The sequence below is a fragment of the Oncorhynchus nerka genome, linkage group LG23, assembly GCF_034236695.1.
Source record: "Oncorhynchus nerka isolate Pitt River linkage group LG23, Oner_Uvic_2.0, whole genome shotgun sequence".
In the NCBI taxonomy this organism is placed as follows: domain Eukaryota; kingdom Metazoa; phylum Chordata; class Actinopteri; order Salmoniformes; family Salmonidae; genus Oncorhynchus; species Oncorhynchus nerka.
Genome location: NC_088418.1, coordinates 53,390,449 through 53,402,831, shown reverse-complemented (window position 1 = coordinate 53,402,831; position 12,383 = coordinate 53,390,449). Strand labels below are relative to the sequence as shown.

Here is a 12,383-nt window from a genome sequence, read left to right as displayed (position 1 = left end):
AAATATGTTTGCTTTTATTCATTGCCCAACCATGTTTATTGGATGAACTCATTATCCAACCAGTGTAAATACGCAGGAGGTCTCCCCTTCCTACTAGGGATTTGGGCAGACTGAACTGCTTTTCATGAGGCTGCGTCCTTAGGCAGGGCCCTTCAGGTGAAACAGCTGATTGAGGGTGGAGCATCTGTAAACATGGTGACAGTAGACAACATCACTCCTCTCCATGAGGCATGCATCCAGGGACATCCAAACTTTGCCCGACTGCTACTCGATGCAGGGGCTCAGGTGAGGCAGCTACAGTAGGGCTAAATATATAGAGCTGTGGCAAGAGACACCAATACACCTGGAGCATGTGTAGCAGTAGTGGTCCCCTTCTCTCTACATCCTTTCCTCTTTACCCCCTCTCCCCCAGGTGGACGTGAGGACCATCCATGGTCGCGCTCCTCTCTGTAACGCCTGTGCTGCGGGAAGCAGCAAAGATGCTGCTGGAACATGGAACCAAAGTCAACCCCTCCCTCACAGCACTCACTGCCTCCCCTGCACGAGGCCTGCATAAAGGGTAAGACTGGGTTAATGACTGGGGAAATAGTGATAAGGCAGGGTCAGGTGGACTGGAGGAGGGAGAAAACAGGGCAGGAGAGGGAAGACTGACCAGGATAGGAGGGAAGAGACTGGTGGAATAGGTTTTAAGCAGAAGGAGAGGGAAGAGGACTGGAGGAAGAGGTAAGGAGATAAGGGGCAGCACTAGGGTGAGTGAAGTAGGAGTGCAAGAGAGTGGGTGTGAGGAGGATGCACCGTATGTGTATAGATATGTGTGCGAACTTCATATCTAATGAAACTGTTTAGTATCCATCTATATACTATAGGTAATGCAGATATAGTGAGGCTAATGATAGCGCATGGAGTCTTGCTAGAGGCCTTTGACCTCCAGTTCGGTACCCCTCTACATGCTGCCTGTGCCAGGAGCATGTGGACTGTGCCAGGGTGCTGCTCAAAGCAGGTGAGGATGGGGACAAAGAGCAAAACATTGTCTCAGGCAACTGCTGTATTCATATCAATGGCTCTGTATCATACAGTGTTTATATATACGTTTTACATACAAGTATTTGTTATGCTGGGCGGACACTGGAAATTCATTCACAAATCTGCCACAAAGCCACATTTTCCTGAGAAAATGTAAGTATCGACTGTGAACAGAATGTGTTTTCTGTTCAGGTGCCAAGGTGAATGCAGCTAAGTTCCATGAGACGGCTCTCCACCATGCTGCCAGAGTAGAGATGGTGGACATGATTGAGTTACTGGTGGACTTTGGAGGCAACGTGTATGTCACAGACAACGACAACAAAAAGCCCATAGACTACACCAAGCCTGGCTCTCCCACTGAACAATGCTTACAGTATTATGAAAGTAAGTCTAGAGGCAATAATATTTTCCATTTGTGATTCTCCATCCCTTATGTGTCTTTTGTCATTGTGGCTGTCTGGTTATCTCTATCTCCTCTGAGTCTGCAGCAACTTAGCAGAGTGGCTCTGGGGACATTGCTGGGTGCCAGAGCTCTGGAGGTTGATGCTGGGTACTAGATCTGGAGGTCGTAGGTCAACTGGACATATCTCAACGTACCATCAGCTACATTTTCTGAGACATGAGGGGTGCTGATGCTGCCTTATGAACTGACTCATGGATGGATTCCCAAAGGAATATCAGGAACAGGAAAACGCTTGAATACTATGTTTGGACACATCTCATCTTCTTCTGTATATGTTTTGTTTACTGTGGGACACACATACAATATGATGTGATGTATTACTATAAGCAGTAACAATACATTGTAAAATACATTTCAAGAAGGCCTGCAACAATGATGTTATAATATTTGATAGAGATGAAAGCTTGTTTTAGCATGGTTTGATAAAGCCAAACAACTACAAGTTCTCTACTCTTGCAGTAATATGAACATTTTGACAAAACATTTGTACTACAACTCCCAGCACGCCCTTAAATCCGTCAAAGGACATGTCAAAACCAGTCACGTGATGTATCAGTGCCGCAGCTCAAATGTGTTTATTTACTTCTCGTGGGACGTAATTTACAGTTTTTCAACATAAAACGGGATTTGACCAAATGATGGAGGTTGAAACTGCCAGACCATACTTCTTTGGAGACATAGGTGCGTATAAAACATTTCGGCTCCTTGAAATTGTATGCCAGCTAGCTAGCATTCATTTGGTTACTGCATGTCATAGCTAGCAAGCATGTGTTCATGCTATAACAGCAACGTAAATCAGCTACATATGTGCCATGTTGTGTTTTAGTCCATATCGATTGTCAAGTAAAGGTTTACGATGGCAAAATGTGTTGTCAACACCAGAGATGATCTAGCATACACTCACCTAGCGCCGGCTGATTATGTAGCAATAGGTATTCTCTTGCTATTTGCTCTCTGGCTGATGACTGTGTGGCTTGCCCCAGGCTGCTGGTCGGAGAGGACCGAGGTGCACAAAGCGGCCTCCGAGGGACATGCTGCCCAGCTGCAGCAACTCATCCAGAGCGGTGCCTCCGTCAACATAGTGGCTGTGGACTCTATCACCCCCCTCCATGAGGCATGTGAAAGGGGGCAGACCCAGTGTGTCAGGCTGCTACTGGATGCTGGAGCACAGGTGAGACTGTCACTAGGTTGAGAGAGATAAGAGAAATAACTTCAATAAATGAGGTAGGTTAGCCATAGAAGAATACAGGATTGTCAACAAACACTCTAGTCATATCACAGGAGAAAAGTGTGTCCCAGATTCAACACAGGTTAAAGATCAACAGAAGAGAAAGTAATGTTATTTATAGTTAATCAGGATAGATACATACATAATGGCTGTGTTGTCTTGTAGGTGGATGCCCGTAACACGGACGGTAGCACCCCTCTGTGTGAGGCCTGCTCGGTTGGGAGCTTTGACTGTGTGCGGATGCTGCTGGAGCATGGGGCCAAGGTGAACCCCACCCTCTCTTCCCGGACCACCTCACCCCTACACGAGGCCTGCATGGGGGGTAAGTGTGTGGCAGGTGTAGGATGAGCGTGCATCACGATTGTTTGAGAACTTGTGACGGTCTGTTCTTGTGTCCCAGGTAATGCTGACGTTGTGAAGATCATGATCGCTAAAGGTGCCAGTCTGGAGGCATATGACCTGTACTATGGGACCCCACTGCACGTGGCGTGTGCCAACGACCACACGGCCTGTGTCAAGGCACTACTCAACGCAGGTGAGCATTAGAGAATAGCACTAACAACAAATTATTTGATTTTGAAGAAGAAGAACACAATGAAGATACTCCTGAATAGAGAATAAAACCCTGGATTTGAGTTCTCAACTCTGAGGTGAATCTTTATTAATAACCTCTGTGTCATTTGTTTCCTCAGGTGCCAAAGTGAATTATGCTCGGCTGCACAAGACGGCCCTGCACCATGCTGCTAAAGTGAAGAGTGTTGACATGATCGATATGCTGGTGGAGTTTGGGGCGAACATCTACGCCAAAGACAAAAACGATAAGAAGCCCATTGACTACATCGAACCCGGTTCTCCCGCTGCACTCTGCCTAGAGTTTTATGAAAGTAAGTCAGTGTGAGAGAGGTTTTTATACCGCAGTTACCAGTTATAAGCAACAGACGTGTACTGTACCCATATGTTTTTTGGGGGATTTCTAAGCAATGGCACAGTGTCACCAGTAGGTGGTGCCCATTACTAATTTTTCAGGATCAAAAAGTTACAGGTAGTGGAAAAGTAATTTAAAAAATAACTTGATCATGTTGAACCCATCAAAAAAAGCTGTTTGAACACTTCTTAATTGGTACACAATACTCGGGTCAAGGTAGATTTAATTTCTTCCTGGTACGGGGCCTCCTTTTTTTATGGGCCTAATTATAGAATGACATATAAAGTAGCTTCCATATTAATTTCAAATCGAATCAAACTTTATTTGTCAAATGCGCCTGGTACAACAAGTGTAGACCTTACAGTGAAATGCTTACTTAGTAGCCCTTAACCAACAGTGCAGTTCAACAAGAGTTAAGAAAATATTTACCAAATAAAAAGTAACACAATAACATAACAATAACAAGGCTATATACAGGGGGTACCGAGGCAGTGTGCGGGGGTACAGGTTAGTTGAGGTAATTTGTACATGCAGGTGGGAGTGAAGTGACTACGCATATAAACAGCGAGTAGCAGCAGTGTACAAAATAAATGGAACGGGGGGGGAGGGGTCGTCAATGTAATTGTCCGGTGGCCATTTGATTAAATGTTCAGCAGTCTAATGCTTGGGGTTAGAAGCTGTTAAGGAGCCTTTTGGTCCTAGACTTGGCGCTCTCGTACCACTTGCTGTGCGGTAGAAGAGAAAACCGTCTATGACTTGGGTGACTGGAGTCTCTGATAATTTTATGGGCTTTCCTCTGACACCACCTTTTATATAGATCCTGGGCCATACACTACCCTGTGTAGTGCCTTACGGTCAGAAGCATTTGCCGTACCAGGCGGTCTTGGTGTGTTTGGACCATGATAGTTTGTTGGTGATGTGGACACAAAGGAACTTGAAACTCTCGACCCGCTTCCATTGATGTTAATGGGGGCATGTTTGGCCCACCTTTTCCTGTAGTCCACGATCAGCTCCTTTGTCTTTCTCACATTGAGGGAGAGGTTGTTGTCCTGGCACCACACTGTCAGGTCTCTGACCTCCTCCCTATAGGTTGTCTCATCGTTGTCGGTGATCAGGCCTACCACTGTTGTGTTGTCAGCAAACTTAATGATAGTGTTGGAGTCGTGTTTGGCCACGCAGTCGTGGGTGAACAGGGAATACAGGAGGGGACTAAGCATGCACCCTTGAGTTACCCCAGTGTTGAGGATCAGCGTGGCAGCCGTGTTGTTGCCTACCCTTACCACCTTGGATCGGCCCTTCAGGAAGTCCACGATCCAGTTGCAGAGGGAGGTGTTTAGTTCCAGGGTCCTTAGCTTAATTGAAAAGGATCTCTGTGGTTCTAGTATTGAAGATTTGGAACTTAACTAAAATGTATTACCTTTCAATGTGGCATAAACACAACCAGTCATGAAGTTTTCATCTGATGTCAAACCATAAAAGGCTCATGTAGGCTACACGCGCACATTTGTCCACTCACAAATGAATTCCAACAGCCAAACAGTGCTCTGTGCCCCAACCATTTGATGAATGGAAAGAAACATCTGTTAAAACACCAAAAAGTCTAATGACATTCTGCGATTGTCATTCCTCCTACACTTGTAGCCTGAATTGATGTCCGTGCGCGTCAGTCTTGGACAGTCATCTCTGCCTTGGAAAAATGTCAGTGTTCTCCTCGAACCACACCGCATTTTGAAGCGTCTATAATATGCCACCTACTTTCAAGTCCATTTTTCATGTGGCTGACGTGGTCATGATAAATAATGTTGTCAAAGCGTAGTTTTTTTTTGTCATTTTGTTTTAATTGTTGTGATAGGCTCATGATTTACCTCTACGGCGTATCCCGTCTATTTATTTTTTTAGGACTCAATACCGGACCGTACTATCTTACTTTAACCCCTGCCAATACGCAGTCTTACGTCAGAAAGATATTTTGAACATAGGCTCCAGTCCATCTGTCCTGTCCCTCAAGTTAATGTCTATCCTACTCATGTTCCAGGAGGCTGATTTTAAATTAGTACCGGTCTATAACATTCAGCTTAGCTACCTGTCAGTAACTGACGATGAGACCCAAACCCAGACAGATTCCTCTGCCTCAGAGCCTCTCGTGGAATGTGAGACCAGGTCTGTGTGAGAAGCCACACAGCAACAGTATCCTAGGCATCAGACACAGACACCTCTTGTAAGGAAAAAATGTAACTTTATTTCATGAAGTGCAAGGACATTGTGACATACAGTTTTAAACATTTGCTCAACTCATTGAGTCCTATTGTTGGGTTATGCAAGCAAACGACAACATAAAATCCCTGCTCAAAAGCTCCAGTATTTAAAAATACTAAATAGGACCCATATCTCTGACTGTGTATTGATACTTGAGTACTCTATTCCTGTGTTCTGTATATTGTGGCTAGAGACTATATCTCCCATAAACCTTTGCGGTTGTCTACCTGTAGGTACTCCATTGAGTCTGCAGCAGCTGAGCAGAGTGACCCTAAGGACGATGCTGGGTATCAGAGCTCTGGAGGTCGTAGTTCAACTGGACATACCAAAGCAAATCATTAGCTTCCTCTGTTACCACTGACACCATTATCTTACTAAGGAGAAGGAAGGAAGCTCAGACATTGAAACCTTTCTATAAAACATCACAATTATCAAAATGCTACAGTCTGAACCTTAGATACCACTAGATTAGATGCATAAAAATAATATGCATACAGCAAAGCACAGGTTTCCAAACAGTATTTTTAAGAGCACTTTTTTCTTTGTCTTCAGAATGTGTGCCATATTAACACATTATATACATATTTAAAGAACAGAAGCATAGGAGGTTATAATGGGGACTTTTTACATATAGTTTATTCTTAGAACTCCCATATCTTGTAAACCTACATGAAAGACAAATGGAGGCCTCAGGGAAAATGAGGGGGAGAGGAGAAAAGAAATGGAGGAGAGGAAGTGATTTTGGCAGCTGATCCTGTCCACTCTGCAATACCATCTGTGGACACTACACCAGCATTTTAGTCGCCATGACAATACGGCAGCAACACATCCCAGATCTCCGGTACATCCTCAGGGATGAGAAGCGGTGTTGCAGCAGGAGGATGAGAGGCGTTCCCAATGACACGGTCCAGATGTCACTGTGTATCCCAGATTCCTCCCTGACATCGGAACGGAAACCACACCTGACAACTGGATGCGTTTGAGGTGGACGTGGAATCCAGGCAACAGAGAAACACCATGGAAAACAATCCTGCTTTTTTACTGTTAGCCTCTCTGATCTGTTGCGTCCGCTATAGCTGAGACGGCCCAGGCCTGAATACGGTGTCTGTTTGATGAGGGTGTATGGATTCCTCGGAGTTGTCTCTCTGGTCACTGTATTGGTACTGTTATTTGACATAACCCATCTTCATAATGGGAACAGAGGAATATGTCTATTATCATGTCATGTCTATGTGCATTAATCAAAAAATGTGTTTCTAAAAGATTATGACCTATTTAATCTCTCCCCACTGGCCACACTACCTCATTTCAGTGTGGATAATTGGGTAATATTTGGTTGAGACGTTAATGAGATTACAACCTATATTAACCCACTCAAATTAAATTCCAATAGAAAACAATGTTGATTTTTGGTTTAGTTGTCACCCAAAATGTTAATCACTGCACTTTCAACCATTTTAAAGCACAGCTAAGCTCAAGTGGGAATACAATGTCAGTTATTGATAAATCCCTGTGCTTAATCTTATAGCAGAAACAAATGACCTGGATGGCAGTTGAGATTACATTAAATGTACATGGGTGCAAGGAATCAATGCAGTTTTGAGATTCTGTGCAGATTATTACAGCAGTTGTGGTGATCTCCACAGACCTGTGATCTATGCACGCTATCTTGCACATGCACCCTTTTATATCATTACAGTAACCTCAAAATGTGGTCATGTATGTGTTACTCTTATAAGTTTGAATGTTACATTTGTTTTTTTAAGATAGTCTAAACTTAAGGCTATTTACTGTATTGCAAAGTAATATTGTGTTTTGTTGACAACACAACCAAATATCAACATTTTAAGGAGATGTATCTTCTGCTTGGATAGGTCCTTCTGTGCCACTGGCTTAGTCTGGCTTAAATTCAATTTTTTTCTACAAATTAATGATTGCTATGTTGGATTCACGACTCCATCTAACCAAAAACATGTATTTTCCATATAGATTCCACGTCCATGTTGACAAATTGTTGAAACAACGTTTATAGTACCAAGTACAGCGCAAGTGACAATCCTCTCAGATAATCCATCTATTTAACCCATTTTGGGAACGGTCAAGTTTTTGAATGCACTCGAAAAGCAAAATATGCCCTCAAAAAGCAATTTAAGTCCGTATCATCAATAAGCTCAAGCAGCTTTCTCCCCCCTCATTTAGCCTCTTCCAAATCTGTGCTGAGACAGCATGTCTGCTGGACTATTGAGTAAATTACATGTCTGTGTCAAGTGTGAAGGTTGTTAGATCATCGCTTGCGGCATTCGATTGCTTTTTACCAGGACAGGAACCTATTTGGAACTGTTTTCTGTGGATGCAACGCGGCCTCGTCCATTACCGTCGGCCTCGTCCATTACCGTCGGCCTCGTCCATTACCGTCGGCCTCGTCCATTACCGTCTTAACCGCTCAGAACACATCCAGAAATAAGCTCAGGAGCAGAAATAGCTGGAGCCCTCCCTGTTCACATGAGGGAACAAGGATAAATGCCCTCTTTTAAAATAGCTTGTTAAAATAACTGACCCCGGTTCAGAAGGGATCTGCTACCGCTCAGTCTTAAAATAGGCTGACCATGTAGATGATGGTTTAAATAGCATTTTTCTCAGTCTTAACATTCAGATGGAGGAGACGAGAACAGGCATGAGAAGAATGTCCAGTTATAAAACATATTTGAACAACAAAAAAAGTGCAATTTGGGGATTTTGGATCAGCCTTTAAAGGAATGATACACCTGTTTCAAAGGCACTTTCTCTGGTTGTTCAGATAAGGCAAAACCAGTCAAAGGTATCTGCACAGGGATTTCAAACATCAGGTATTTGGTGCTGTGCAGCTAACAGAGGTAATCTTTCAATCAAGCAATGTAACATCAAAGTAGACTGGATCTAGCATGCTGCTTGCACACTTGATACAGTATATTCATGAATCAGTATTGGGTACTAAGAATGATACAAATACCTATTTCTTATGATACATGTTTGTGTTACTGTTTAAATCTGTCAGAGTCAAATACTATTGTAAATAATATGTCCTCCACAGAAATGTATGTTGCTCTGTATACTGTAAGACTGGCATTGTGTGTTAATGAACAGCATTGTTGACATGCTCGCTGCCTTTTGGATTTTATTATGATAAGCTCGATTCATTCATCTAAATTGGGTCAACTGTTATCATGATGAACAGAAATTGAAATGAGCAACAAGATGGATCTCCAGCCATGATTATGTCCAGTGTCCACTAGGATGTGCCATAGATTAGGAATTTGTTTAACAACAATCAATCTCGCTCACTCGTCAAGTTACAAAGCAGCTGCACTGCTCCAGCACTAGTAGACAAGAGGCTCTGAGTACATCTATTTTCCTGAGTTGTCTGAGCTGATATGGAGATATAGTGAACCTTGAACTGTCCATTTGAAGAAATTGATCTATAGGCTAGCATTTGAGACAACTAAATAAAAGGCTTAAAACGTGCTCATTCTTGAGGGAGGCGAGAGTACTGTCACTCACCCACCCTCTTAGATTACAGAATAAAAGGCTAAGGGGTTAGTTAGATTGAAATGGATGGGACTACGGTATTCCCATGTGCTTCCTCTGTTGCTCTCCCAACGCAAAAACAACCGGTCACGTTGATGTACTTTCCTAGATTACATCTGTTTGTACTATCTCAGAGATATGCCAAGGTTTATATGTGGAATGGAGTTACTTATAGTTCGCTTTCAACCTTTGAACTCCAACCTCTCAGTAGATATTTGCCAATATGTATTATCCTCACATCTTTGTTAGCTATAAGAAACAACTCTTCACCTCTTTGTAGAAACTTCCTCGGGGAGGGGAATTAAGGATGGATGTAGATAGATCCGGAAGGAATCTGAGAGGCTCAGTGTCTTTTAGAGGAGAGATAGACTTGATGCTGTGATGGTCTGCTAGGCCTCACTGGGAGAGCTCTTCAACTCCAGTTAGGAATCCTTCCCCCACTCAACGAGGATCAGATGTGAGGAAGTGTTTGCCAAGCCGGGACTCTGGTAGTTACTTTCAACCATGAGCAACTGATTTAGGACCAGCCTGTCCTGCACTCAGTCTTCACCTTAACCATAATGGGACTAACAACAAAATTGGCCCCGGACCAGTTATTAAAAGCTTGGTGTAATTATAGCTTCTCCACTCCCATATAATTATAGCAAAGGGTTAGAAGTTCATATTAAGGACAATCTCTACCACACCATAACTCAGAACTGGTCAGGCACTACAACACACAGCACACACAGCCTCTGTCTGCTTGTTAGAGTAAGAGGCAGTGAGGCACCATTTTGTGTGTTTTGTGTCTCCTAAATCTGTGTTAAGGGTGACTGGTGGGATTGAGTTATTCCACTGCACTGGTAAATAAAGCACGGCGAATGGGAGGAGAATACTGGCTTGAAAGCAGCTCTTCTTTGAAGTGATCCTAATCTGTATGACTGAATGGACGTGTGTTTGACTGGAAACATCATCAAATGCATAGGCACACCTGTTTATGGCCTTGGTCTGAAATCACGTGGGACCTCTTCAGCGGTTCACTGCAGTATAGCTACAACAGATTGGTACTCAAAACATGGTTAGAATGATCAACTGTTTAGCTTTAATACCTTTAATACCTTTTTAGCACCATCGAGCAAGTCCACCTAGCTAGTCCACCTAACACGTAATAAATGAAAAGTCTAAGTCAGTATTCCAGAGGATTTATCCAAAAGGCCTCTGGCTGGGTGTCGTCATTCAGACTTACTGTAAAACAGCCTGGTCTCCTCCAGTCTGAGAACATATGCACATCTGTCTAGTCAGCCACACACCCACACACACACACATGTGGACGTCCCAGAAGCACAGCGAGCGGCCAGATGACCCAACCATCTGGTTATATTTCCTAAAGGGAGTCCCCGGGCCAGTTCTACCCCACCCTGCTTCCTAGTCTTACACAGCACTACTCCAGTTCAGTCAGTGGGGGTGAAGTCAGCAGTTTCTTCTTCCCAGACAAAGTCTCTCTCTTTCTCTCTCCAATGACACATACGCCTGGTCAACAGTAGTCAACTGGCCCACCCCTCAGACAGACAGACAGACTGTCCTGGGCTAGCCCGGGGAGCACAGGAGGGCCCAGATGCACAGACTGTCCTGGGCTAGCCCAGGGAGCCCAGACTGGCACTATGACTGGAAATTCAGGCAAAAAAGCAAACATGCATGCACACACCACTTTTCTCACAAACACCTTGGCAGACTGATTGTGTATGAGTCTGTCATATTCTGACACACACTCTCTCCCCATCTCTCCAAATTTTCTTTGTAAGCAAGTCTCAGCTTCTCGTGCTTCAAGCCTGCACTCTATTGAAGTATAAAGAAGAAAAGCTAAATGCTGATTGGATTGGTTTGAGACTTCGGGGGCCTTTGGTAACCACAGTACAACAGACATATAAGAAAGAGCTGTGGGCTTTTTCAAGAAGACAAAGCAGCAAATTTGGAACCGTTTATTTCCCTCAGAGGCCTTCATCTACATCTGCATTTGCTTTCACATGGTGCCTTTTGTCAAAGCTATTCGTAATGGGTATTTGACACCTTAGTGGCAAAATTCACATGCGCACCCGACATATATGCGAACACACACAGACACACAACTACCCCCTTCTCACAAAATCACATTAAATATCCACACATTCTCAGAAGTCGAGTATTTAAACTTTGCGCACCACAAGAAAAGGAACAATGTTCTTTGTGAGCAGTCAAACATATTTGGGTGAAGGATAAAAATGCTAACACTTTGTACAGTGCCTGATCTGGTGCAACCAATTACCTTCAAAAGTCACAATTAGTTAAATAAATTCCACCTGTGTGCAATCTAAGTTTTGCATGATCTGTCAAATGATCTCAGTATACAGACCAGTTAATTACATCCAATATGCAAATAGGAGATTAATACAATAAAGTCTTAATTTATTACAATTAAAATACTGTGTATGAAAGGCCCCAGAGTCTGCAACACCACTAAGCAAGGGGCACCATGAAGACCAAGGAGCTCTCCAAACAGGTCAGGGACAAAATTGTGGAGAAGTACAGATCAGGGTTGGGTTATAAAAAAAGATCCAAAACTTTGAACATCCCACGGAGCGCTATTAAATCCATTATTAAAAAATGGTAAGAATATGGCATCACAACAAACCTGCCAAGAGAGGGCCGTTAATCATAGAGGCAACAAAGAGACCAAAGATAACCCTGAAGAAGCTGCAAAGCTCCACAGCGGCGATCTGAGTATCTGTCCATAGGACCACTTTAAGCCATACACTCCACAGAGGTGGGCTTTATGGAAATGTGTACAGAACAAAAGCCATTGCTTGAAGAAAAAAATAAGCGAACACGTTTGGTGTTCGCCAAAAGGCATGTGGAAGACTCCCCAAACATATGGAGAAGGTACTCTGGTCAGATGAGACAAAAATTGA

General features: G+C 43.4%; 1 protein-coding gene and 1 pseudogene across 1 annotated transcript; both read left to right on the top strand.

Annotated features, from left to right (window-relative positions):
• Nucleotides 1-114: 114 nt before the first annotated feature.
• LOC115122846 (ankyrin repeat and SOCS box protein 13-like) lies at nucleotides 115-1,442 on the top strand (annotated as a pseudogene).
• Nucleotides 1,443-2,014: 572 nt separating this feature from the next.
• On the top strand, nucleotides 2,015-9,029 carry asb13a.2 (ankyrin repeat and SOCS box containing 13a, tandem duplicate 2). The gene is made up of 6 exons (XM_029652117.2): nucleotides 2,015-2,167; nucleotides 2,470-2,657; nucleotides 2,880-3,036; nucleotides 3,115-3,249; nucleotides 3,407-3,598; nucleotides 6,129-9,029. Exons 1-6 carry the CDS (start codon nucleotides 2,122-2,124, stop codon nucleotides 6,254-6,256), a joined length of 846 nt encoding a protein of 281 aa, XP_029507977.1. The 5' UTR covers nucleotides 2,015-2,121; the 3' UTR covers nucleotides 6,257-9,029.
• Nucleotides 9,030-12,383: the final 3,354 nt, after the last annotated feature.

Coding starts and splice junctions, on each gene's coding strand:
- asb13a.2 (XM_029652117.2), top strand. CDS start 2,122: ATGATGGAGGTTGAAACTGCCAGACCATACTTCTTTGGAGACATAG. Junction 2,168..2,469: donor ATACTTCTTTGGAGACATAG/GTGCGTATAAAA, acceptor GGCTTGCCCCAG/GCTGCTGGTCGGAGAGGACC. Junction 3,250..3,406: donor CAAGGCACTACTCAACGCAG/GTGAGCATTAGA, acceptor TTGTTTCCTCAG/GTGCCAAAGTGAATTATGCT.